The sequence below is a fragment of the Spermophilus citellus genome (assembly GCF_964194105.1).
Source record: "Spermophilus citellus genome assembly, chromosome: 12".
Taxonomy (NCBI): Eukaryota; Metazoa; Chordata; class Mammalia; order Rodentia; family Sciuridae; genus Spermophilus; species Spermophilus citellus.
The window spans coordinates 80311003-80338483 of NC_138198.1; the positions used below are offsets into that span (position 1 = coordinate 80311003).

General features: G+C 42.0%; 1 protein-coding gene across 1 annotated transcript in view; it reads left to right on the forward strand.

Moving 5' to 3' along the window:
• COLEC12 (collectin subfamily member 12) overlaps positions 1 to 27481 on the forward strand; it is a 185593-nt gene that overhangs the window by 13279 nt on the left and 144833 nt on the right. Inside the window, exon 2 of the mRNA XM_081262686.1 lies at positions 15648 to 15698. Within this exon, the coding sequence (XP_081118812.1) occupies positions 15648 to 15698 (51 nt within the window). The remainder of the gene's footprint in view (positions 1 to 15647; positions 15699 to 27481) is intronic.

Genomic DNA, 27481 nt, shown 5'->3' on the forward strand with positions numbered 1-27481 from the left:
CCACAGGAAAGTCAACTTCCAGAATGTTACAGCAACTTCATGGGAATACCCCAAGTATTTAGCAACTCAGGAGGCCCTCTTAAAAAGCGACAGTCCCCCACATGATAGCAACTTCATGGAGCACTGGCCAGTAGAGGGTAGCCACAGACTCAGGGATGCAGATGATACTGGTCATTTGTCCCAGGGGTGCAGGGCCAGGGATCTGCTATAGTAGGTAGTGGTGGTGCTGGCAACAAATAGTAACAACTTGTAGGAATGCTCAGAGCAGAGGCTGTTCACCAGCTGGTTTGGCCTTTTGGTCCTAGGCATTGAACCTGGGGGTGCTTTACCACTGAACTCCATCCCCAGCCCTTTTTATTTTTTTGAGACGGGGTCTCACTAAGTTGTTGAGACCTTGATGAATTGCTGAGGCTGGTCTCAAACTCTGACCCTCTTATCTCAGCCTCCCAAGTTCCTGGATGATAGGCATCTGCCACTGGGCCTGGCTATCAGCTAGTTTGGAAACAATGAAATATTTTGTCAACTGATGGGACTGGACTCTAGTTCTAACAGTAATGATAAGTACATAAAACTGGGATGCATCTGGGCTCAAATGGGGTAGAGCAGCTGATGGAAACACACCTGTACACAGTACCACAAGCCCCACTTAGAAGAGAAGTCCCTTTTCATGGTCCTTTAGCCTGACTCCTAAAAATCTGAATTTGAGGGCTGGGCCTGTAGTTCAGTGGTAAAGTGCTCACCTAGCATGTGAGGAGCTCTGGCTTTGAGCCCTAGGTCCATGACTACTGTATCCTTGGGGCTGAGGGTGTAGCTCACTGGTACAGCCCTGGCCTGACATGTGCAAGGCCCTGGGTTCATCTCTAGCACTGAAAAACACAAAACAAAAACCCTGAGCCAGCCATGTTGTTCAGTTTGGTATTTGTTGGAAACCTATTTTGTGCCAGGTATTTAAGTTTCCAAGTGCAGAACATTTTATTCTGTTGGTTCAGTCTGAACTCCACTCTCTAACTCTTTGAGTATATTTTCTAGCTATTAGTGTCTTTGGACCTGAATACTTTATTTTTGTCAATCTAACTTGTTTTTTTTTTCTTTTTCTTTTTTTGATGAGTGAAGAGCAGGATTTATTGAAGAATAGAAACAGGAACACAACTCTTGCAGTGCAGCAGGGGACCTGATAGCAGGTTTTCTCCCCTTTCTTTTCTTTCTTTCTTTCTTTTTTTTTTAAAAGAGACAGGTCTCATGCCGGAAGTCTTCCTTGGATCCTGAGTAGCTGGGACTGTATGTCTACCTGACCTCGTCTTCCATTCTTATTCCCTGCACCCTCCTCCTTAAAAAAAATTTTTTTTTGCTTGTTTTATTCTTTTGTCCCCCCCAGAGGTAGGGATTCATAGAGTCAAATAATTTCACAAGTTTATCATGAAAAATAGCAGTTTCACCCCTGGCCCATTCTCATTTCATCTCTTTCCATTTTCCAGAGGCAACCTCTTGATAACATTTTTAGCATTTTCTTTTGGCATTTACTTCTCTTTCAGTTACTTTCAGCGGCCAAACAAACCATTCCAAACTCTAGCTTAAACCAGCAGCTGTCTCTTGGTTCACAGTTCTGCAATTCAGGTTGAGCTGGGCAAGGAGAGCTCACCTCTGCTTCCTTCAGTGGCCCTGCTGGACATGTGGTGTCACTGCTGTGTCTGGAGAGTCACCAGGGATGGCTGGAGTGACTGAGGGCTCTCATTTTCCAGGGATTCTCTCTCTTCTGATAGCCTCTTGTCTGGCAGGACAGTCAGACTTTCACATGGCTGCCGGCTGCCCGGATAATGAAAATAGAAGCCAGGGGAGGGGGAAGATGGCGGCGAAGGGAGTGCATCACTCCCGTGGACCGCGTCACTGTTCGGAAGAATGATGAGTTAGAACAGCTAAAAACTATCTTGTTAGGAATTTCTAGCAAAACTGGGGTGCTCCAAAACCTAGTGGAAGGATTTTCATTGCACGAGGATCAGCTACAGGGGCTCAAATGCGAGCGATTTGTCCACACGGAGGGTCACGCCGCTTATTCAGCAAATCACCCCGTGGCCAGAATCTGCGGCAAGCCCTGGGAAGCAAGAGATAACAACGCAAAGATACAGCGCTGCGGATTCTGTGGGCTCCTGCCAGCTGTGCAATCACGGTACACAGTGTTGAATTCTGGGTTTGAGATGGGGGGGAAGGAAGCGGTCCAGTTCGGTTCTCCACTGGTCAGACCACAGAGGAAGCCAGTGGCCACCATCTTGGAGAGTTGACGTCATCATCCCTGTTTTCAACTGATCGCAGCTCATTCAACCATAGAACAGGTAATTTCAGGCTGCCATTCGCCTGCTTCTTGGAGACAAATTACTCAGGCACAGTGCTAAAGAACCCGTGGAAACTGCTTCTTGGGGCCTTCTCCTATCAGAACATACACGGAGCCCAGGGCGGCTGAATTCTGGCTCCCGGAACTGCTCTGGCCCAGGGCTAAGGAGCCCAAGGAGGCTGCTTCTTGGAGCCTGCTCCTATCAGAGCATGCACGGAGCCCAGAGCGGCCGGGTTCTGGCTCCCGGAACTGCTCTGGCCCAGGGCTGAAGAACTCGCGGAGACTGCTTCTCGGTCCGGATCCTGCTGAGTGCTGTGGGGGCCAGAGGGGCAGAGCAGAGCTGCAGCCTGCGTCCGGAACAGCCCCAGCAACCCACCGGCGTGGTATCACTTCACCCCAACTGCGGTGGGGGCTGAGCAGAGCTGCCGCCCGAGCCCGCAAGGTAGGCAGACCACCGGCCAATCGGCGGAACGGGCCCAGCAGCCTGCCAGCGTGGTAGACACGTCACACCAATGGGAGTAGGGGCAGAGCAGGGCCGCCGCCCGCGCCCGGAGTGGGCCTAGTGACCCACCGGCGTGGTATCGCTTCACCCCAACTGCAGTGGGGGCTGAGCAGAGCTGCTGCCCGAGCCCGCAAGGTAGGCAGACCTGCGACCGACCAGCGAGACAGGCCCAGTGGCCTGCTGGCGTGGTAGACACGTCACACCAATTGGAGTAGGGGCAGAGCAGGGCCGCCACCCGCGCCCGGAACAGGCCTAGCGACCCGCCGACATGGTATCACTTCATCCCAACTGCAGTAGGGGCCGAGCAGAGCCGCCTCCCGAGCCCGCAAGGTAGGCAGACCTGCGACCGACCAGCGGGACAGGCCCAGCAGCCTGCTGGCGTGGTAGACACGTCACCCCAATTGGAGAAGGGGCAGAGCAGAGCCGCCACCCGCGCCTGCAAGGTAGGCAGACCTGCGACCGACTGGTACAACAGGCCCAGCGGTCTGCAGGCGTGGTAGACACGTCACACCAATTGGAGGAGGGGCAGAGGAGAGCCGCCGCCCGCGCCCGGGACAGGCCCAGAGGCCCGCCGGCATGGTAGTCATGTCACCCCAATTGGAGTAGGGGCAGAGCAGAGTCGCTGCCCGCACCCTGAACAGGCCCAGTGGCCAGCCGACGACGTAGTTACGTCATACCAATTGGAGTAGGGGTAGAGCAGAGCCGCCTCCCGCTCCCAGAGCAGGCCCAGCGACCCCCCCAGCATGGTAGACACGTCACCCCAATTGGTGTAAGGGCAGAGCAGAGCCGCTGCCCACGCCTGCAAGGTAGGCAGACCTGCGACCGACCGGCAGAACAGCCCCAGGGGTCCGCGGGCGTGGTAGACACGTCACACCAACTGGAGGAGGAGCACAGCCGCTGCCCGCCCTGCAAGGGATACTTTTCAACTATACAAGAGCAATATAAATATATAGGGGGAAAATTTCAAAAACACAACAGTTTCACCAAGCAGAAAGAAACACGAGCAGTATGAAAAGACAAGGAAAGAAAGGACCACAAGCAATGCAGGTCAACTCAACTTTAGAAGAGGTAATAGCTGCAGCAGATGGAATGTCAGATAAAGAATTCAGGATATACACGCTTCAGATGACCTGGAGTCTCAAGGAGGACATTAGACAGCAAAATCAGACAATGAAAGATCACTTCAACAATGAATTACATAAACAAATCCAAGAAGCAAAAGATCAACTATACAGGGAGATAGAGGTAATAAAAAACAAACAGAAATCCTAGAAATGCAGGAAGCAATAAACCAACTTAAAAACTCAATTGAGAATACTACCAGCAAAGTAGAACACTTAGAAGATAGAACATCAGACAATGAAGACAAAGTATTTCAACTGGAAAAGAACATAGACAGCTCAGCAAGACTGTTAAGAAACCATGAGCAGAACATTCAAGAAATATGGGACAACATAAAGAGACCAAACTTAAGAGTCATTGGGATACAGGAAGGTATAGAGGTCCAAACCAAAGGAATGAGCAATATATTCAATGAAATAATACGAGAAAACTTCCCAGACTTGAAGAATGAGACAGAATCCCAAATCCTAGAAGCCTACAGGACGCCGAATGTGAAAAATCATAAGAGATCCACACCTAGACACATTATAATGAAGATGCCCAGCATACAGAATAAGGAGAGAATTTTAAAAGCTACAAGAGAAAGGAAGCAGATTACATTTAGGGGTAAACCAATCAGGATAACAGCTGATCTTTCAACACAGACTCTGAAAGCTAGAAGATCCTGGAATAACATATTTCAAACACTGAAAGAAAATGGGTTCCAACCAAGAATCGTGTATCCAGCAAAATTAAGCTTCAGGATGGAAGATGAAATTAAAACCTTCCACAATAAACAAAAGTTAAAAGAATTTGCAGCTAGAAAACCATCTCTTCAAAACATCCTTGGCAAAACATTTCAGGAAGAGGAAATGGAAAACAACAATGAAAACCAACAGTGGGAGGTAGGACAGTAAAGGGGGGGAAAATAACCAAAGAGGAAAACAAACCATGCTTAGTAACATAAATAAACAAAAATGGCTGGAAGAACAAACCATATCTCAATAATAACCCTAAATGTTAATGGCTTAAACTCACCAATTAAGAGACACAGGCTAGGAGAATGGATCACAAAACAAGACCCAACAATATGCTGCCTACAGGAGACGCATTTGATAGGAAGAGATATACATAGACTGAAGGTGAAAGGTTGGGAAAAATCATATCACTCATATGGACTTCGGAAACAAGCAGGAATGTCCATACTCATATCAAATAAAATAGATTTCAAGCCAAAGTTAATCAAAAGGGATAAAGAGGGACACTACATACTGCTCAAGGGAACCATACACCAACAAGACATAACAATCATAAATATATATGCCCCAAACAATGTTGCAGCTATGTTCATCAAGCAAACTCTTCTCAAGTTCAAGAGTCTAATAGACCACCATACAATAATAATGGGAGACTTCAACACACCTCTCTCACCACTGGACAGATCTTCCAAACAAAAGTTAAATAAGGAAACTATAGAACTCAATAACACAATTAATAACCTAGACTTAATTGACATATATAGAATATACCACCCAACATCAAGCAGTTACACTTTTTTATCAGCAGCACATGGATCCTTCTCAAAAATAGATCATATATTATGTCACAGGGCAACTCTTAGACAATATAAAGGAGTAGAGATAATACCATGCATCTTATCTGATCATAATGGAATGAAACTGAAAATGAACGATAAAAGAAGTAAGGAAAAATCATGCATCACTTGGAGAATGAACAATAGGTTACTGAATGATCAATGGGTTATAGAAGACATCAAGGAGGAAATTAAAAAAATTCTTAGAGATAAATGAAAACACAGACACAACATATCGGAATCTATGGGACACATTGAAAGCAGTTCTAAGAGGAAAATTCATTGCTTGGAGTTCATTCCTTAAAAAAAGAAAAAACCAACAAATAAATGATCTTATACTTCATCTCAAAATCCTAGAAAAAGAAGAGCAAAACAACAGCAAAAGAAGAAGGCAAGAAATAATTAAAATCAGAGCTGAAATTAATGAAATCGAAACAAAAGAAACAATTGAAAAAATTGACAAAACTAAAAGTTGGTTCTTTGAAAAAATAAATAAAATCGACAGACCCTTAGCCATGCTAACAAAGAGAAGAAGAGAGAGAACTCAAATTACTAGCATATGGGATGAAAAAGGCAACATCACAACAGACACTTCATAAATACAGAAGATAATCAGAAATTATTTTGAATCCTTATACTCCAATAAAATAGAAGATAGTGAAGGCATAGATAAATTTCTTAAGTCATATGATCTGCCCAGATTGAATCAGGAGGATATAGACAACCTAAACAGACCAATATCAATTGAAGAAATAGAAGAAACTATCAAAAGACTACCAACTAAGAAAAGCCCAGGATCGGATGGGTATACAGCAGAGTTTTACAAAACCTTTAAAGAGGAACTAAAACCAATACTTTTCAAGCTATTTCAGGAAATAGAAAAAGAGGGAGAACTTCCAAATTCATTCTACGAGGCCAACATCACCCTGATTCCTAAACCAGACAAAGACACTTCAAAGAAAGAAAACTACAGACCAATATCTCTAATGAACCTAGATGCAAAAATCCTCAATAAAATTCTGGCGAATCAGATTCAAAAACATATCAAAAAAATTGTGCATCATGATCAAGTAGTATTCATCCCTGGGATGCAAGGCTGGTTCAATATACGGAAATCAGTAAATGTTATTCACCACATCAATAGACTTAAAATTAAGAACCATATGATCATCTCGATAGATGCAGAAAAAGCATTCGACAAAGTACAGCATCCCTTTATGTTCAAAACTCTAGAAAAACTAGGGATAACAGGAACATACCTCAACATTGTAAAAGCAATCTATGCTAAGCCTCAGGCTAGAATCATTCTGAATGGAGAAAAATTGAAGGCATTCCCTCTAAAATCTGGAACAAGACAGGGATGCCCTCTCTCACCACTTCTGTTCAACATAGTTCTCGAAACACTGGCCAGAGCAATTAGACAGACGAAAGAAATTAAAGGCATAAAAATAGGAAAAGAAGAACTTAAATTATCACTATTTGCAGATGACATAATTCTATACCTAGAAGACCCAAAAGGGTCTACAAAGAAACTATTAGAGCTAATAAATGAATTCAGCAAAGTGGCAGGATATAAAATCAACACGCATAAATCAAAGGCATTCCTGTATATCAGTGACAAATCTTCTGAAATGGAAATGAGGAAAAACACTCCATTCACAATATCCTCAAAAAAAATAAAATACTTGGGAATCAACCTAATAAAAGAGGTGAAAGACTTATACAATGAAAACTACAGAACCCTAAAGAGAGAAATAGAAGAAGATCTTAGAAGATGGAAAAATATACCCTGTTCACGGATAGGCAGAACTAACATCATCAAAATGGTGATATTACCAAGAGTTCTCTATAGGTTTAATGCAATGCCAATCAAAATCCCAACGGCATTTCTTGTAGAAATAGATAAAGCAATCATGAAATTCATATGGAAAAACAAAAGACCCAGAATAGCAAAACAATGCTAAGCAGGAAGTGTGAATCAGGCGGTATAGCAATACCAGACTTCAAACTATACTACAGAGCAATAGTAACAAAAACAGCATGGTACTGGTACCAAAACAGGCGGGTGGACCAATGGTACAGAATAGAGGACACAGAAACCAATCCACAAAACTACAACTATCTTATATTTGATAAAGGGGCTAAAAGCATGCAATGGAGGAAGGATAGCATCTTCAACAAATGGTGCTGGGAAAACTGGAAATCCATATGCATCAAAATGAAACTGAATCCCTTTCTCTTGCCATGCACAAAAGTTAACTCAAAATGGATCAAGGAGCTTGATATCAAGTCAGAGACACAGCGTCTGATAGAAGAAAAAGTTGGCTATGATCTACATACTGTGGGGTCGGGCCCCAAATTCCTCAATAGGACACCCATAGCACAAGAGTTAATAACTAAAATCAACAAATGGGACTTACTCAAACTAAAAAGTTTTTTCTCAGCAAAAGAAACAATAAGAGAGGTAAATAGGGAGCCTACGTCCTGGGAACAAATCTTTACTCCTCACACTTCAGATAGAGCCCTAATATCCAGAGTATACAAAGAACTCAAAAAATTAGACAATAAGATAACAAATAACCCAATCAACAAATGGGCCAAGGACCTGAACAGACACTTCTCAGAGGAGGACATATTATCAATCAACAAGCACATGAAAAAATGCTCACCATCGCTAGCAGTCAGAGAAATGCAAATCAAAACCACCCTAAGATACCATCTCACTCCAGTAAGATTGGCAGCCATTATGAAGTCAAACAACAAGAAGTGCTGGCGAGGATGTGGGGAAAAGGGTACACTTGTACACTGCTGGTGGGACTGCAAATTGGTGCAGCCAATTTGGAAAGCAGTATGGAGATTTCTTGGAAAGCTGGGAATGGAACCACCATTTGACCCAGCTATTCCCCTTCTCGGTCTATTCCCTAAAGACCTAAAAAAGCATGCTACAGGGACACTGCTACATCGATGTTCATAGCAGCACAATTCACAATAGGAAGACTGTGGAACCAACCTAGATGCCCTTCAATAGATGAATGGATAAAAAAATGTGGCATCTGTACACAATGGAGTATTACTCTGCATTAAAAAATGATAAAATCATAGAATTTGGAGGGAAATGGATGGCATTAGAGCAGATTATGCTAAGTGAAGCCAGCCAGTACCTAAAAGACAAATGCCAAATGTTTTCTTTGATATAAGGAGAGTAACTAAGAACAGAGTAAGGATGAAGAGTATGAGAAGAAGATTAACATTAAACAGGGATGAGAGGTGGGAGGGAAAGCGAGAGGGAAGGGAAATTGCATGGAAATGGAAGGAGACCCTCATGGTTATACAAAACTACATACAAGAGGAAGTGAGGGGAAAGGGAAAAATAATACAAGGGGGAGAAATGAATTACAGTAGAGGGGGTAGAGAGAGAAGAGGGGAGGGGAGGGGAGGGGAGGGGGGATAGTAGAGGATAGGAAAGGCAGCAGAATACAACAGACACTAGTATGGCAATATGTAAATCAATCGAAGTGTAACTGATGTGGTTCTGCAATCTGTATATGGGGTAAAAATGGGAGTTTATAACCCACTTGAATCAAAATGTGAAATATGATATGTCAAGAACTATGTAATGTTTTGAACAACCAACAATAAAAATAAAAATAAAGAAGGCATTTGGGGATTAATAGAACAGTAGGAAGCCATCCCTGGGAAGATCTTAAGCTGACAGGGCAAATCACAGGATGTGGGGGAGAATAGTCTTCAGACTGCAGCCATCAGAGAGAGAGATGGCCATGCTGCCTACTTTCAGGTCAGTCCTGACTCAACATGCTCTGTATAATGAGGGTCTAAGGCTCAGCAAACTGGGTGGTAATGATCCCAAGAGACTTTTCTAGAAGTTGCACTTCTTTCGAAGAACACTGTTTACTTCAGTTGTGCAATAAATGTCTTTATATATTGCTGTATCACTGAATGGATGTTGACCTATAAAAAAAGAAAATAGAAGCCGGAAGAACTCCAAGACCTAGCTCCTAAGTCATCTTCAGCCATTTCTGCCACATTCCATGGGCCAGAGCAAGTCACAGGGCCCAGCCAGATCCAAGGGAAAGGAAATGGAATTGGCTTTGTAATCCCAGTGACTCAGGAGGCTGAGTCAGGAGAATCGCCAAGTTTGAGGCCAGCCTTGGTAATTTAGTGAGATTCTGTCTCAAAAAGAAAAAAAAAATTGGTACCCCTGATGCCAGTGATATGCTTATGTTGTACTTGCTTGTTTTTTCGTTTGTTTGTTTATCTTAGCCATTATAAGTGGTCCCCCCCCTTCCCCCCGCCTGGGAGCTTTCAGGATTTTCTCTTGTCCTCAGTGTTCAGGAATTTTATGATGATGAGCCTTGGAGTGGCTCTCTTTCCTTTCTTTGTGCTGGACAGTGACAGACCCTTTTATTCTGGAAGCTCATGTCCTCCAGGACTGAAAATGTGGCTCAATTACTTCTGCTGTAGTTTTTTCCACTGGAGAAGAAAAGAAGTTCCCTTTGTTCAGAGAAACGTAGCAAAATGTGAGGTGCTTGGCATTCAGTAGGTACTTATCTTTTATCTTCTCCCAAATGGCAGGTGCACAAAAAGAGGAAGACTTAATCTCTTTTAAAATTTATGAACTACCAAGAGAGGTAGAGACATGGATATTTCTACTTTGCCTAATTTTTAGTAACTATTGTGTGCCTATCCTGTGCCATGAGTGTGCTTGCTGCTGAGATGCTATGTGACAGATTCCCTGGTTTCAAATGGCTTTTCCATCTCATGGAGTCAGAACCAGAACTGCAAAACTATCCCAACACTTGGTCCACAGACTGATTAGGACATTTAAAGCTGTATGACTTTAACTCTCCAAGCCAACTAACTTTGCTTAAACTCATAGTCCACTGAAATAGCAAAGCTTTAAGAATAAATCACCAGAGAATTCTGCTTAATGTTCTCTATCATAGACTCTGGCCCATGTGGTTCTGTGCCAGTTACTAAGGAAAGTAAAAATAAGTAAAAGTAACATACTTCAAAATAGGCAAGCAAATTATAGTATAGCTCATAGGTATTAAAGCAAAAATGCTAAAGTACAGTGGTGGAAGCCAAGATAGAAAACTTAAACACTGTTTTTGTTGTTTAATATGTGAAAGTTGCTTCTTCCCCACAGACAAATTGCTGTCAGAAGCAGGGATCAAGTTATGGTTACTCTGCAGAACCAAGAGGCTGAAATTGTATCCAGTTCCTTGTCTGTACAGGAGTGGAACAGATTAGGTGGCTTTGACTCTCAGAGAAAAATTTTGGAGACTGGCAAGTTACTAAGAAGACTGGGCTCCAAAGAAAATCCTCATCTGAGTATATCACCTTTGTAGGCCCAGATATTAAAAAGACAATCTGGGACACACTTAACTTGGGTCCACACAGTGTGAGGAAAAGGTTTGCAGAATATAATAATGTGCGTAATATTTATTGGGTTTTATATTATAAATGAAACCTGTCTGTCAGTGGTTAGGGGCTCCACCATAGCCTTTTGCCCTCCAAAATGCTCAGCTGCTAGGTATGCTGACTGTTCATTCCAACTCCTATGGCCTTTGATCAGGGTAGTCTCTGCAATCACAAGCCCCATCAGCTTTTGCCCATTTTTCTTCCTGAAGTCATTCAAACCCCAACCTACCATCAGCCTGACTTAGACTGCTTTTTAACTGAGCAGCTAGAAAAAAAATTGATCCTGGGCTCTGACAGGACAGCTAAGCTAATGAACTGTATATCAAATGGTAATAGTTTGGGTCTGGAATGTTCCTCAAAGTCCCACCTGTTAAATGCTTAGTCCCCAGCTTGGCAATATTGGAAGAGAGTGGAAACTGTAAGAGGTGGGACCTATGGGGAGATTTTAGGTCTTTGGGGGCATGACCTCGAAGGGGATTGTGAGATCCTGGTCTCTTCATTTTTCAGTTTTTTACTTTTTGGGCAGGAATCAAGTGGTTTGGCTTCACCACAAGCTCCCCACCAGATTATGCAACCTTGTCACAGGCCTAAAAGCAACAGGCTCAACTGAGCATGAACCAGAACCGCTGAAACCACGAGTCAAACTAAACCTTCTTTCTTTACAAGTTGGTTGTCTCAGATATTTGTTACAGTGACTAAAAGCTGACAAACACTCTGAGCTCTACCTGTCCTAACTTTGAAGGATAAGAAACAGGATTCTAGAGTCAACATTTGAGAATATTGCATAAAAAAAATTTAAGCAAGTCCCCCCTCCACCCTTTTTCAACCCTTCTTAGAATCTCAAATAGTTCAAAAACCGATTATGAACTTCCAAGGTAGAGATCTAGTATATATCATTTTCTAATCGCCCTTCTCCACACTCAAAGAAAAACATGGAGAAGGACTCGTTTAAGAAATATTTCTCTAAAAGACCTTTCCTGAGACTCCCAGTTAAAAGTGATCTGTAGTACTTCTTTGGTACCCCTCACATCTCATGATTTTCCATCTACTTTTAGATGTGGGTGAGATGGAGATATTTTTTTAAAAAAAATTTTTCCTTTAGTAGCTGTTAAAAAAATGGCTAATCCTTTTGGGATGACAGTAAGGCAAGAAGCCAGGGGACCCTCTGTGAGTCCTAATGTGGGTGGGTGGCCAGTTAGGCCATTGTTTCCTTGAGTCCCTAGAGGGCTTGAGGATACTAATTTGGAGAAGGAAGTAGAGGCAGGACTGAACTGCTTTAATAACAAAAATGTGAGAAATTTCAGTTCCCAGGGAAGTTTTAGGAAGGAAAGAGGAGTCAGTCGGGCTAAATACTGCATGGGAAAAATTTCAGAAAGGGAAAAGAAAACAAACAAACAAATAAACTAATGGCAGCCCTGTTTGAAAGAAGCTCTGGGGGGAGAACAGAAACATCTAATGGGAAATTTTTGAGTTGTCTGCTATTGGGGGTGTGGCATAAACCTGCTCTTCTTATTAATTTTTTTATGAAACCATTAGTGATGTTTCCTTGGCCCACATTGTGAGTGGATCCTGTTGCGGAGGCGATGTGGTGGTGGAGGGGCTTCAGGCTGAGGGAGAGGTGACGCCTGGGTGGCCTCTCACTGACTTGGCTAGGTTTGAAGCATATGCAGTTGGGCTTCTATATCAGCAGGTTTTGCATTCTTCAATTCAACCAACTGTGGATTGAAATACTTAAAAAAATATTGTATCTGTACTAATGACTTCTTGTCATTATTCCCCAAACAATACAGCATAGCAGTTATTTACATCATGTTAAGTATTGTAAGCAATCTGGAGATGATTTAAAGTCTGCAGGAGAATGTATGTGTAGTATCATGTAAATACTGTGCCGTTTTATGAGGGACTTAAATATCTGTGGGTACCCTGAAGATGCTAAGGGACAACCACATGTACTGAGTGAATGAATAAACAAATGAATGGATTTCCAAGTAGAAGTAGCAGATAAGGGTTTCTCTTTAACTGAGAATAGACCAGGCCTCAGCCATTAATTTGATAGATTACTAAGTAAAACAGAGACAGAGTAAGGGCTTGGTTTGTGTTTGTTGAACTAACCAATCACTGAGACAGTGAATAAGGAGAAAAGAGCTATTCTCTTGTTTTCCATGCAGAAAGAACTAAAGCTCTAATCTCTGTCATGAGAAGACCACTTTGATTATAAATGCCTGGCTTTCAAGATACCAAACGAAGATCTCCTCCCTGTCCTCAGCAGAAGGACACAACAGTTGAAACACAAAGATGATCACACCTCTCCATCCCGTTAGAAATAATTGCTCTCTCACGTGTGTTTTTATAACTCACTATAGCAAACCATTTTTCTCCCTTGTGTAATAGATGCCACACATCTTGGGTTCTCCATAACATTTTGAGGTTCAAATATAGCCAGGGCCTGTTTGGGGATTGGAAAAGACTATCACAGAGGCTTAATTGCCCCTTGCATGAGATTTCATGAACGTCAGTCACATTTTAGAGAGAAGGACCATGACCTACCTCATCTATGAAGCCCAAGGCCAGGCAGTCTCTGACCCATAGTTGAGAGCTGGATCCATGCCCCTGAGCTGACCTGCCCACAGGGAGAAGGCTGAGAGCTTGAATAGTAACAGTGGCCAACTCAAGAATACAGAGTCTCTGATTTATAATTGTTGAACTTAATGATTTTTCAATATTTTTTCAACTTGACAATGGTGCAAAAATGATACACATTCCATAGAAATCGTACTTCAAAATTTGAATTTAGACCTTTCCCCAGGCTAGGTGATGTGCAGCCCAGTAAGTATTCTCTGGTGAGGCTGGGCAGTAGCTGTGAGTCACAGCCCCTGGTAAGTCCCATGATCATGAAGGGAAACAGCAAATATGGTGTACTGTTGCTAAGCTATGATGTTGGGTAGGTTAGTTGTATTAAAAGCATTTTTGACTTACATGTAAGTTGATATTTTCAACTTAAAGTGGGTTTATCAGGACATAACCCTATTGTAAGAGAAGAACATCTGATTTGGTCAGGGCCTCCTGGGAAGGCCTGGCCTGACACCTCTTACTTGTCATCAAAACTGTCTCTTCATTGCACAATTAATATGAAATTGTATCTGCATAGTGCTTGCCCTTTGCAGAGCCACACCTGGTGGAACTGTAAATTGAGAAGTTCCTTATCAGTGGTGAGGAATGGTGTCCTGTCCACATTGGGAGGGCCAATTTACACCTTTTGGCAGGAAGCTTGGTTGATATAACATCTCTTTAGTTTTCACAGTGGTTCTACATTTAGGAATTCCCACAGAGGGCCTATGTGTTAAAGTGCATTTATTGGCAATTATGTGGTTGGGTCCACTTACTCAACAGGACAGTGGAAAAGGGTTTGGCTGTCATTGCAGGAGTTATACTGGGCTTCTGAAGCACTGTGATAATAGGTGGAAGCTCTGACTCCAGAGCCCAGACATCTGAAAAGGAGAGCTTTAATAGATAAGATAACTTAATTTAACTTATCTACTTAATAGATAAGATAACCCTTTGGAGAGTTGATCCTTCATTCAACATTTTTTTTTCCCCTGATACTGGGAATTGAACCCACTAGCACTTTATCACTAAGCTATACTCCTAGTTCTTTGTACTTTTTTTTTTTTTTTTTTTTTTTTGAGGCAGGATCTTGCTAACTTGCTGAGACTGGACTCAAACTTGGGATCCTCCTTGCCTCAGCCTACCAAGTTACTGGGATTACAGGCATGTCCCTCCCCGCCTAGCCATTTAACATTTATTAAGCCTTTGCTCTGTGAGAAGTGCTATTCTAGGACTTGGGGGTTTATTCATGTGACTCTTTTTTTTTTTTTACAGGATCAAAATCTTTATTTTTTTTATTAGTTGTTCAAAACATTACATAGCTATTTTTTAAATTTTTATTATTGGTTGTTCAAAACATTACATAGTTCTTGACATATCATATTTCATACATTTGATTCAAGTGGGTTATGAACTCCCATTTTTACCCTGTATACAGATTGCAGAATCATGTGACTCTTTAAAAAAAGTTTCTACTCACGGGAATTATGATGACAATAATAAACTGAAAGGCAAATATACATATAAAGTCAGGAGGACACTATCAGAGAATGATACTGAAATAAGGCATTATGATGAGGAATGGCTGGGAGGTCCAGAAAGGCATCTTAAAGGAGTCACACTTTAGCTGAGGTCTGAATTAGAAGAAGACCCATGAAGGAAGGAGGAAGATAGCTTGGCATGGTGGCCCATGTCTGTAATCCCAGTGTCTTGGGAGGCAGAGACAGGAGGTTTGCAAGTTCAACACCAGCCTCCTCAACTTAGTGAGGCCCTGAGCAACTTATCAAGATCCTGTCTCAAAAGACTAGAGATGTGGCTCAGTGGTTAAGTGCCCCTGTGTTCAGTCTCCAGAACTAGAAAAAAGAAAAGAGGAAGAGCAATCCAGGCAGTGGGAACAGCTAGTCCCCAAGCTCCTTCTTAGCAAGCCTGAGGTGACCTGGGAGCAGCAGGAAAGCCACTGTGATAGGCCTGGGGGTGAAGGGGAGGGTGGAGCTGGTTGTGATCAGAGCCCTGAGTCCTGGTCCACCAGGTGCTGTGTGCCCTTTGCCAAGGTTAAAGCTTTGTCTCTTCTTTTACAGACGACTTTGCAGAGGAGGAGGAGGTGCAGTCCTTCGGTTACAAGAGGTTTGGTAAGTTCTAACAAAGCCCCATTCCCTCTCCTGGCCTCAGTCCTGAACACAGTATTTGACCCTCAGAGACTGTCACAAATAACAGGATCATTGAGGGATCTCGACACACATGAACATTTGTGGCACTGAGATTCAGTTTTGGTTGGAAATTGAGTTTCTATGTAACAGGCAAATGATGGCCGAGGAATGGGGGAGTGATGGGATGTTTATGCGCCTGCTGGATACGAAACGGGCAGCTTATTAGTCCAATGTGACAGGAAAGGTAAATCTGTGACAAGACAGGAGCAAGAGATGTGGGATGTCTCCATGTTGGTGTTTAGAATCCATCTTCTTCGCTGTGTCCCCCTGTGGCTCAGACCTTGTGGTCATGACTTTGTATTCGTGGATGAGAAAGGGGTGGGGGGGACTTTTCCCAGAAACCCAGCCACACACATGTGCTTTGGGGTAGGCTGAGTAATGGCTCCTCAGACATCAACACCTGATTCCTAGCACCTGAATGTTACTTTATATGGCAGAAAGGACTTTTTGCAGATGGCATTAAATTGAAGAGCTTGAGAGAAGATGATGTGATAATGGAAGTAGAGATTGAAGTGACATGCTCGGAAGGAGGAGGAAGGGCCCTGGAGTCAAGAAGCAGAAGAAGGCAAGGAAATAGATTCCTCCTTCAGAGCCTCCAGAGCAACAGCTGTCCCCCCAACACCTGTATTTCTGCCCACTGAAGCTGACTTCAGATTTCTGGCTTCCAGAACAGAGAGAGAAGAAATTTGTATTGTTTCAATCACCATGTTTGTGGTGATCTGTTACAGCAGCCGTCGGGAACTAATACTTGCTGCTCTGCCTCCTGGGCTGCTGCAGATGGTAATCTTTGCTTGGACCAGGCTTCTCAGACTCTGCAATTTGGCTTTGAAATGCAAGCAAATGCTGTAGTTTAAAGGAAAGTTTAAGAGAAATGAGGTTTATTCTGACCAGCTTATTTCTATGCCTTAGCCAGAAATAGTGAAGGATAGAGAGGAGGAGGAGGAGGAGGAAGAGAGAGAGAGAGAGAGAGAGAGAGAGAGAGAGAGAGAGAGAGAGAGAGAGAGAGAAAGACTATGAAAGATAATGAATCTATTTCCTGTTGCTTAAAAACAGACCCTGGCTGGACTTTGATTAAAGTTAACAACCACCAGCTGCTCTGGCTCCCTCATTGTTTTAGCATTTATCCTTCTGGAAATATACTTCTACTTTTCATTCTGGGAAAACAAAGCCGGGGACGGTTAATATGGGATTGCAGTGGCACCAGGCCCATGGCTTCTCCATTCATGTCTTGGCCCAGTCCTCTCTCCCCTCCTGTATACTCCTATCTCTTTATACCATTACTTGTCCCTGGATTGGTACCCTGTGTAGTTGTGCTTTTCACTGGGGGAGTAACTGAAGGTGGCAGGAGGAGTGAAGATAGAACCAAGAAGGACAAGGGAAAACAGCCCCCACAAGAAAGGGGAAGAGCACACTTGTCAAAAGAAGGCAAAGTAAGTGTTGAGATATTTATATATTTTGGAAAACGGAAGTATGAAGAACAAAGAGAATAAGTTTCTTGAAAAGAATAAATTTCATGGCCACATTACTAGCTAGATGGGTGGGAATTTGGAGAGAAAGACACACAAAAAATTGTACATTGCTGAAGGGGTTTTAATTCATGGAGTTACATGGAAATTGCCAACTGATGACCCAGAGGAGACATGATAACTTGGAAATATAGGAGAGCATAAACAGAGAGGCATGAACAAAATGATACCAACTCGTAGAAATAGAAGAGGGGGCTGAAATTAAAATGGGAAACCTTGGAGTAGAATGTAAAAGGATTATGTTTCTGGGCAAAGATGAATATCCAGCATTGGACTTCGGGAGAACTAGGAAGAACCTTTGCAATTATTTAAATTAGCCTGTAATTTTCCAGATTAGTGATGTGAGGCTCAGATAGAGGAAGTCCTTGCTCAAGTGAGTTAGCTGGAGCTGGGGTTAGAAGATCTAACTCTCAGACCTCTCAACTTCTGTGTCCCCGAGGAATATCCTGCAGCTCAAGAACCCTAAAGTGAGCCAGGCACCCAATCTGGCCCCATGAAGGGGTCTGATCACTTTTACAGGACCTAGGATTCTGGACCTGGTTCTTCAGAAAGGTAAATAGATTTTCAGTTCCTAAAAAGAGGTCAGATCTGATCATTGAGTCCAGCCGAGCTCAAGAACCCATTCTTTCAGGTGTGGCTAAACTTCAACCATTGAAGGAAGACCAAGTCCCTTCCATGCAGAAGGTTGATAGTAGGGTGTTAAGTAGAAGGTGTCCAGAGGTGGGGCAGCCCTTTGGGCTCTGCATCTAATTTCCCTTGTGACTTGAAACCAGTTATTTTAACTCTGTGAGCCTCACATGCTGCATTTGCCCAATAAGCAGAGTGACACCTGCTAAGGTAGATAAGTCTACCTCACAGGGCTTTGGTGAGGCTAAGAGATACCCGATGGATAGGAACTTTGAGGGTGCTGCACTACAAAAACACAAGGCTGTATGATCCTTCCTGAGATGTGGGGATTTTAGCACTCTCCAGACATTTTGGTGAAGCCACACTTCAGAATATCAGTGTGATAGGCCTGAAACCTCATTCTGAAGAGATGTGAAGACGTGATTTACTTTGAATATGGTCATATTGTAGCTTATATTTTTGCAAAAGTAGACTCCATAACTCAGAGGGTTTAGTTATTGCCTAATTCTAGATATGTCTTGTTTATGAAAATACAATAAATGCAACTTGATTTTAGCCTACTGAGGAAGCAGAGGTTAATTCTCAAGACAAGAGGGCCATTCTTTTAGCAAATTATTACTGGGTGGGCTTCTTTTCCAAAGTTATTTATACATAGTTATTCAGAAGCATTTGGTATAAAAAGCCAAGGCTGTGCTTTTTAAAGTTCAGCATAGTGTTACCATAAAGAGTGATCATGATCTTCTCTAGTGATCTAGCATGGTGTTGTATTATTTTAGTATAATCACCCCCTTTGTTGTTCATGGACTCATGATTGCATTTTATTTTTAAAAAATGTTTTTTTTTGTAGTTGTAGATGGACAGCATACCTTTATTTTATTTGTTTATTTTTATGTGGTGCTAAGGATCAAACCCAGTGCCTCATACATGCTAGGCAAGCGCTCTGCCACTAAGCTACAATCCCTGCCAATTATTATTGCATTTTAGCGGTAACCGGATCTTCTATTTTTCTTCAGTTTCTCTATATGTCAAAGTTGTTAGCCCCGTTCTCAGAGTTCTGGGCAGGTGTCTGAAAAAGAGATAAGAGTTCAGTCTGATGGTTTTGCCACTTATTTGTTCCTGTGTCAAAAGCTTCAAGAAGGGGGAACTTTGAAGAGTTAATTAAGTGAGCATTTTCAAGCTTTAATCAGGCTTTATGGGTCAGCATTTCTTGGCCTGAGTCTGCAGAGCTAATTGAGGTGTAACTATGGTTACAATTTGGCAGAGTTCCTTTTCTGGAGCATGAAGTCTGTTAATTTTTATTTTCCATCTACAAAATATGATATACTACAACGATACTGTTCTACTTCTTTCCCAGTTACTACTTTCTTCAAAAAATATCACAGGTCATTCTGAAATACCTCAATGGCTTCCTTAGCATATAGGTAGAGAGTCAGCATCACCCTGGGTGCCCTGGGCTCTGTCTCTGGAGCCTGCTTGACCCCTGTCTATGCTGGGGGGTGACTAGACTGACTTTGTTTCATTGATTGGTCCCAGTGGGTTCTCCAGTGTTGTTTTTGGATTGTGACCTGGTATAATAATAGATGTCCAAACTGGAATGATGAAGGGGCAAGAGATACATGGTTCAGCCTGAAAAAAATCACAAGTAGATTTAAGGGTTCACAGTGAGCAACTGTGGGCAGCTGGAAACATTTGTTATTTGTGTTTGACAAACAAAACTTGGATAAAATTGCTTCCTTGGGGGCTCAGGAATAGGGATTATTAATGGCTATGAGAAAAAGATCTGAAAAATTGCAAACTGAAACAGTAACAAAAAAAATAAAAGAAAGTATGCTCTATGGAGAAGAACTCGAGTATTCAGTAAAAACAAAGTAGAAAAGTTCTAAGGAAACTACTGGAAATAATTTAGGGGTTACAGTTCCAAAGGGGGCAAAATCAGATGCCTTTTCCTATAAAGGTCAGTAAGTATGTTCTTTGAAGTACGTTCTTCAATAGTTTTCACAACTTCACAGGATTTTTATTGCTATAACTTCAAATAAGTGTGGCTTTTTCTTTTCCTTGAAAAATAATTTCAGATTAGGAAGAGAATATGTATATATACATATATATGTATATACTCACATATGTGTGTGTGTGTGTATATATATATATATATATATACATTTTTTAAAAATTAATTTATCTTTTTAAAGAGACAGGGTCTTGCTATGTTGCTTAGGCTGACCTTGAACTCCTGCATTAAAATGGTCCTCCTTCCTCAGCCTCCTGAATTGCCAGGACCATGGGTGTGCACTGTACCCAGCTTAACAAGAGTATTTTTTTTAACAGTTTAGTCCACACAATGCAGGGCATGTTGAAGCAGCCTCAGAAATATGTCCGCCATGTTCTGATCTCACTCCTCACCATCACCATTCTCTCCTTCCAAACCCATCCTCCAAGGAGATCAACATACAAAACTTTAACATTCCTCGTTAAGTCATTGAGCTGTTTCTTGCCAAGAGATTTAAAGAAATGGAATATCTAAAAGCATAGAGGATCATTTAGGCTTCCAGAAAATCACAACACATTTATGTTTTAGCCATATATCTGGAAAGAGAGGTTCATTCTGAGGCACCTGGTGAATGCCTGCTTTCAATGTGGAGAGGATTTTTGTTTTGTCTGGTTTGTGATGCCAGGGATTGAACCCGGGCCTTCTATGCTGAGCCAGCCTCTACCACTGAACCACATCCCAGCCTAATACAGAGAGGACCAGTGTTTACCAAGAGGGTGCCAAACTGTCTTTGGGAAGCTGCTTAAGATGAACACTTGGATTCTTCCACCTCTGGCTGCTCGGGCTTGGGGAAGGCAGGCTGCCCATCTCTCCTCTCCAGGGACCCTTCCCAGAAGCCTGGCTTCATCTTTGGATTTGGAGAAAATGCCACTAAGAAGCCATCTACTCCAGTAACAAGGAGGGCCGCAGGCATCCCTCTCCCTTTGCCCTTTGGGAGACTGACACTAGCCGAGTTTGCCCTTCCATGATGAAGATGCCAGGAATTTCCATCATTTCCTGTGGGGAAGGACTGAATATGCCCAGTATGAGGCTGTCCTTTGAGCAGCACCTTTCCTAGACATCTCTTAAGTGGAGAGGGGAAGACATGAGGCAAAGGACTGACCCTGGGAGATCATGAGAGGGCAAGAGTTTGACGTGGTACCCTTTTATGTAGGGTTTCTTTGAAATGTTCAAAGCTGTTGGCATCACTTAACGGGAAGGTTTTACTGATGGAGTTTTGCAAATCCTAATAGATTTGGCATTTCTGATTTTATAAGAATTGGGTGTCAGATGGCACATGGAGAAGTTGACACCAAGAGATTTGCAGGCAAAATTGCCTTGAAGGGGATTCTTGGAATAGCTCATCTGGCCTCTGCTCTCAGGCAGGAAGTCAGGGTTCCTAAAACCAAGAAGCTGAGGATTTTGCTTCACAAATGAGGAAGCTGAAGTTCCTGAGAGTGAGTGGCATGGTAGATATTTGGGTTAAATCTGATTTCAGAGGGGGCTGTGGGTGTAGCTTAGTGGTAGAGGGCATGCTTAGCCTAACTAAGGCCCTGGATTCAATCCCCAACATGAAAACAAAACAAACCCAAAACCTAGTATTTTTTTTCCACTGTCCCCCAGGACTGAGAAGCACACAGACATGTCCTCTTCCTGGAGTCCCCTGAGATTTTGAGGGGAAAGTAAGTGATCATAGATGTGCATGGAGTAAATCAGCAGCTGTTCACACGTGGTCTTATATTTATGTCAGAGTTTCACAATAAATGCAATATTGTGCCCTGAATTTTCCAACCATTTGAAGTATCATTCCCCTGCACCACCCCATCCCTGGTTTTTATTCACTGATGAATCCTTGTGAGGATGTGGGAGGGAGAAGAGAGGGAATAATTTGTTTTTCCAACAATTGAGTTGAGGCCGAATGTGGTTTGTTTTTATTTTTGGAAAAATTAAAGAAAAAAAATCTCAGCCATTTTCTGCGAGGACAGCATGAAGAGGTTAGGTGGTTTCCAGTGTTGGTGTGTTGGGGGTTGGGTGGGAAAGAGTTATTCCTTTTGGTAGCAACTCCGGGCGACTGAAAACAGATGACCTCTGAAACTTTCTTAACAGATTCGAGTTACTCATTTGGAGGCCCCCCCCGGAAGGGAACACTGTCCTAGGGCTGTGGGTTTCGAAGAGAGAGAGATCTTGGCCCTCAGCAAAGTCCTGTGCTGGATGGAGCATCTTTTCCTCTCACTTTCCCTCTGGTGTTCTGACCAGAGCACAGCGGGTGGCCAGGAGGCAGCTTTAGGACAGGCTGTCCTGGGTCATGTGCTGGAGTTGCCCCTTGTCAAGTCAAGCCTCCGTTCTCAGCCTCTCTCTCCTCTGTGAGATGGCAAGGATAAGGGCCAGGTGGGGGCCAGGGGCCAGGTGGGTGGTAGCTCTGCACTCAACTGGGGCTGTTAATAAGCCTCACCTCTTATTCTCAGTTTTGGCTCTTTCTCCCTTCCCAGAGTCCTCACTCCTGTATTTTCTGCTCTGCATCCTGGCTATCATTTGTTCAGGGAATATCAGAAGAGTCTATGTTATTGCAATTTTTTTTTAAAGGCGTGATGGCCACTAGCAAAAAAATACCCTTTCAGGAAGGGAGTGTACTAAAGAGTAAGAGCAACTGTCAAAGAGTTATGGCACCGAGGCTGAGAGAACCACATTCACTCCCAGCTTTGCCACTGTGCTGGAAGGCAGGCCTGGACAAGACAAGACAGCCTCTTGAGGCCCAGTGTCCCTCTTCCTAGTATCTGCTGGGGGGCTATTGTGAGATCTGCATGAGTTAATACTTAGAGCAGGGCCTAGCAGCTGGAAAGTTCTGCATAAATGGCCACAAGGTCATCTTTTCTTCTGTTTCTTGCAGTGCTGGGGATTGAACCCATGTGAGGCAGGCACTCTACCAACTGAGCTATATTCATGTCTTCTTTTTTGGGAGCAAAGAAGCTTTCCCAGAAGGCCCAGAGTTGGCCTGCCCTCACCTACCTCCCTAACCAATATGGAGTCTCAGTTCTTTCTCAGATTAGTTCTGAACAAAGGGAATGTGCTGACTCTGGTTGCTTTGGGCCAATCCTGTAGGATGCGATATTTGTTGAGCAATTACAGTTCCCTGGCTACTATTATTACATATACCTTAATCATATCCATAATATGTAATATAGTGTTAGTATATTTAGAATTCCATATTAAATTATACTATAAATATTAAGTAACACCATAATTATAATCCAATACATTATTATTTATAATTTGTGCCACTTGTTAAAAATAATCTTGTTTTACATAACACATTTGAAAATTCAATGTTTTAAAAAACAATTGTAAGTTTACTTTTAAAAGGTTTATAATTTTGGCTGAGCGCAGTGGCACACGCCTGTGATTCCAGTGGCTTGGGAGGCTGAGGCAGGAGGACAGTGAGTTCAAAGCCAGCCTCAGCAAATTGAGGTGCTAAGCAACTCAGTGAGACCCTGTCTCTAAATAAAATACAGAATAGGGCTGGGGATGTGGCTCAGTGGTCAGGTGCCCCTGAGTTCAATCCCCAGTACCCATCCCCCCCAAAAAGTTTATAATTCGTCATAAAAAGAGACAAACTCATAGGATACAAGAGTGCTTAGTTTATAAGAAGAGAACACTTCAGAAACAAGGAATCAGTGTGAAAGGGAAGTGAATGAGTGAATGAAAGTTATTTTGTTTTCCGGAACTTAATATTCTCTTTAGCATTAAGCAGATTTTTGAAGGAACTTTTTTTTTTCCCTCCCAGAAAAGGAACTAAAAAAGGAAGAAAAAAAAATAGAGTCTCAAGTCTTAATGAATACAACTCTTGCCACACCAAATATTGCAAAATTGGCCTTTTGTACTGAGTCATCACTATATTTTTCCGCTGCTTCTGATATTTCATTTTTCATTCTTATAGGCTTTTGAATTCTGACATTTGGATCTCATTCATACAAGCTTCTCTTTTTATATCCTTGAGTAGTTGTTTTTTTTCTTAATAAGTGTGAATGTTTTCATTCACGGATCAATTTCTTTTACATGCTGCAGAAGAAGGAGGAATTCAGACCTGTCAGAAAAATAGGAGAATTGAACACAGTGGTCTGGATAAGTTCTGGTAGAAATCTAGGCTGCATTCTTACGCAGCCTGAAGATCTCCTCTAATATTTATTTGTTCTGCAGAAGTTTTGTTTTTGTTTTTGTTGTTTTGTGGTGTGATACTGGGGATTGAACCCAGGGGTGCTTTACCACCGAGGGACGTTCCCACCTCTTCTTATTTTGAAATAGGGTTTCACTAAATTGCTGAGGCTGGCCTTGAATTTACGATCTTCCTGCCTCAGCCTCCAGAGTAGTTGGGATTATGGGCATGTGCTACTGTGCTTTAAAACTTTTGAGCTACGTCCCCCCATCCCTTATCTAATATTGAAAATAATCTTTTTGACAGGTTCTCCTTATTCTGTAAAACAAGAAAATGTATAAGTAAGATTGTTGCTGGTATGTGTTTACTTTTGGGAGGGCTCCAGGGATGAGTTTGGGGGCTTGTTCTGTTACTGAGCTACTGAGCTATAGCTGCAGCCCCTAATTGCTGACATTTTTATATCTTTAACATTTAAGCTCAAAGCTACAATAGAAATAGAGGTGAGAGATAATTGTATTTTTCCCTCTAGTTAAAAAAAAATCTGTGTGCCTTATTTTGTGCTTTTTAGAGAAAACTTTCTTTAGCACTTTACTTGTACCATTTGATAAGGAATATCGAGAGGTAGTGAGTGTTCTACCTCATGATTTAACAGAAGTCATATTGTTAAATTGCTTTTGGAAATAATTGAGGAGAAATATACAATATTAATACATTCATAGGATGCCTTCATGTGCCATGAACCAGGGTGCAAAGATGAATAAAACAAAGTCTCTCTTTGACTGTTTTATTCATTATCGCCAGCATTTAGAATCCCCTTTTAATTTCTCAGGAAATAAAAGTTATTTCAAAAAATTCTTATGAAAACAATTTTCTCTTAAATATGCATATGCTGGGAATGATCCCTCATCAGAGACTTTCTGCAAGGGGTCATAAGTATATGTAGAATCAGAGATCCAGAATTGAGATCCAGAGAGCTTACATAATTTAGAAAAATTCTCATAGTCAGTGTATAACAAAAGAGACTAGATTTCTGATTTCTAGTCTTCTGATTCAAATATCCAACATTTGTCAGTTTCTCTCTCTCTCTCTCTCTCTCTCTCTCTCTCTCTCTCTCTCACACACACACACACACACAGATACACAGAGAGGAAAACATGAATATGCATAAATGAAGTAGTGAATTTAGTTTTGTTTCTGTTTAAGGAAAATGTAGTTCTCTTTGTATTTCCCTCTTGATTAATAATGAGTATTTATGAAGTACTTTTTAGGTAGGGGCATTCCTTTACATTAATGAATCCTCACAATGCCCCTATAATGTAGTCTCCCTCATTCTGGAAGTGGTAAGAAAGAGGGTGTTAGAGAGTCACATATAAATTCTGCAGGTGGTAGTGGAAAAATAGAGTGTAAGAAAGCAGGTGTAGAAGCCCACTGGCTCAGGGAAGAGGGCAGAGATGAATTAATGGGAGTTTGGGGGAAGAGATGAAGGCAAGGAAGACTGGCCCTCATCAGCGTCCTTTTCTTGGGAAGTGGGTATCCATCAATAGACTTGCTGAGAATAAGTCTTTAAATGATCTTAAAGAAGTAAATTGGCCCTACTAAGTATTAATTTTCTCATTGTGGAAGCACACAAGACTCCTGGGGAAAATGCCATTCTTAGTCCATGTGGTATGAAAACGATGTGACATTTATGAACCATCCATCATGTGTTGGCCATCCTGCATGATGGAGGAGGGAGACATGGCTTTTTGCCTCTGGAAATTTCAAATTCAATGGAAAGCAGACAGCTGTTTCAAACACTGGTGGATTTGCATAAGAGAAAAAATATCAGCCAGTCCTACAAGTTGCTTCCCCTGCCACCTGCAGAATTTCCAAAGGTACTATAGGGGGCACCATGTGGCGGATGGAATTGCCCCTTCTTTCTGTCTCTCCTGTGGTTGTAAGTTCACTATTGGCAAAACTTCTGTGCTTTCCAAAAGGTTGAGACTCCCCTTTGTACTTGCCTTTCCTGGTTTGTGCAAGTGAAGAGAACCATAAGCCTCCCCCCTGCCCCTGAACAGATTGGGGATGAGGTGTGAGAATCTGTTTGATATAAGCCAGTGAAAGAAGTCTGGAGGGTAGTTTCCATCTCCATGTGCTGCACACCATTGGCCACAGCTGTGACTAAATTCCTGCCATGTTGGTCCACTCCATTGATTGACAGCAGTTATGTTCATTTAAAACAATTCACAAAGTGTGCAATAAAATAATTTGGTTCCGAGGACTTTGCTGTTTGTTTCACTGTTGGTAGTCTAAAATGTACCTCCTATAAACGATGAAGCATATGAATAAGAATTTCAGAGGGTCCCAGGGACCTTAAAGAAGTAAGTTTACATTAAGTATAAATTTTCACATTATGGAATGAGGGAGACTACATTATAGGGGCATTGTGAGGATTCATTAATGTAAAGGAAGGCCCCTATCTAAAAAGTACTTTATAAATGCTCATTATTAATCAAGAGGGAAAGACAAAGAGAATTACATTTTCCATAAACAGAAACAAAAACTAAGTTCACTACTTCATTTATGCATATTCATATTTTCCTCTCATGTATCTACTGTGTGTGTGAGAGAGACACACAGAGAGAGAGAGAGAGAGAGAGAGAGAGAGAGAGAGAGAGAGAGAGAGAGAGAGATTATACACTGACTATGAGAATTTTTCCAAATAATGTGAGCTGTTTGGATCTCAAATAAGTTCTAGCTGAGCGCAGCGGTGCACATCTGTAATCCTAGCGGCTCAGGAAGCTGAGGCAGGAGGATCTAGAATTCAGAGTCAGCCTCAGCAAAAGCAAGGTGCTAAGCAACTCAGTGAGACCCTGTCTCTAAATAAAATACAAAATACGGCTGGGGATGTGGCTCAGTGGTCAAGTGCCCTTGAATTCAACCTCCCCCCCCCAAAAAAAATGGGTTGGAATAAATGATTTCATGGGATTTTTTTTAAGGCTATTCTGTTTCTATCTTTGCCTGTAGGGTGAATCTCCTGCAAACAACATATTGTTGAGTCTTGTTTTTGAATCTATTCTGCCAGCATATGTCCTTTAATTAGAGAGTTAAGAAGATTTACCTTTAGTGTTATTATATAGAGATATTTATGAATTTCTGCAGTTTAAATTTATTTCTGATGTTAAATTGTTTCTGTTTCTCGTTTTCTTTCACTCTTCAAATGAGATTTCTACATTTGTGAGGTCTGGGTTGAGAGATTTCCATCTCTGATGTGACTCAAAGCTTAGTAATCTGTTTTGGCACTGTTTTTGATTTTTAACATGTCTGTCTTCTTATTCTTCTTTGACTTACTCCAGCAATTCAAAAATCAATATTTTGTACCCTCATCTTAAATTTA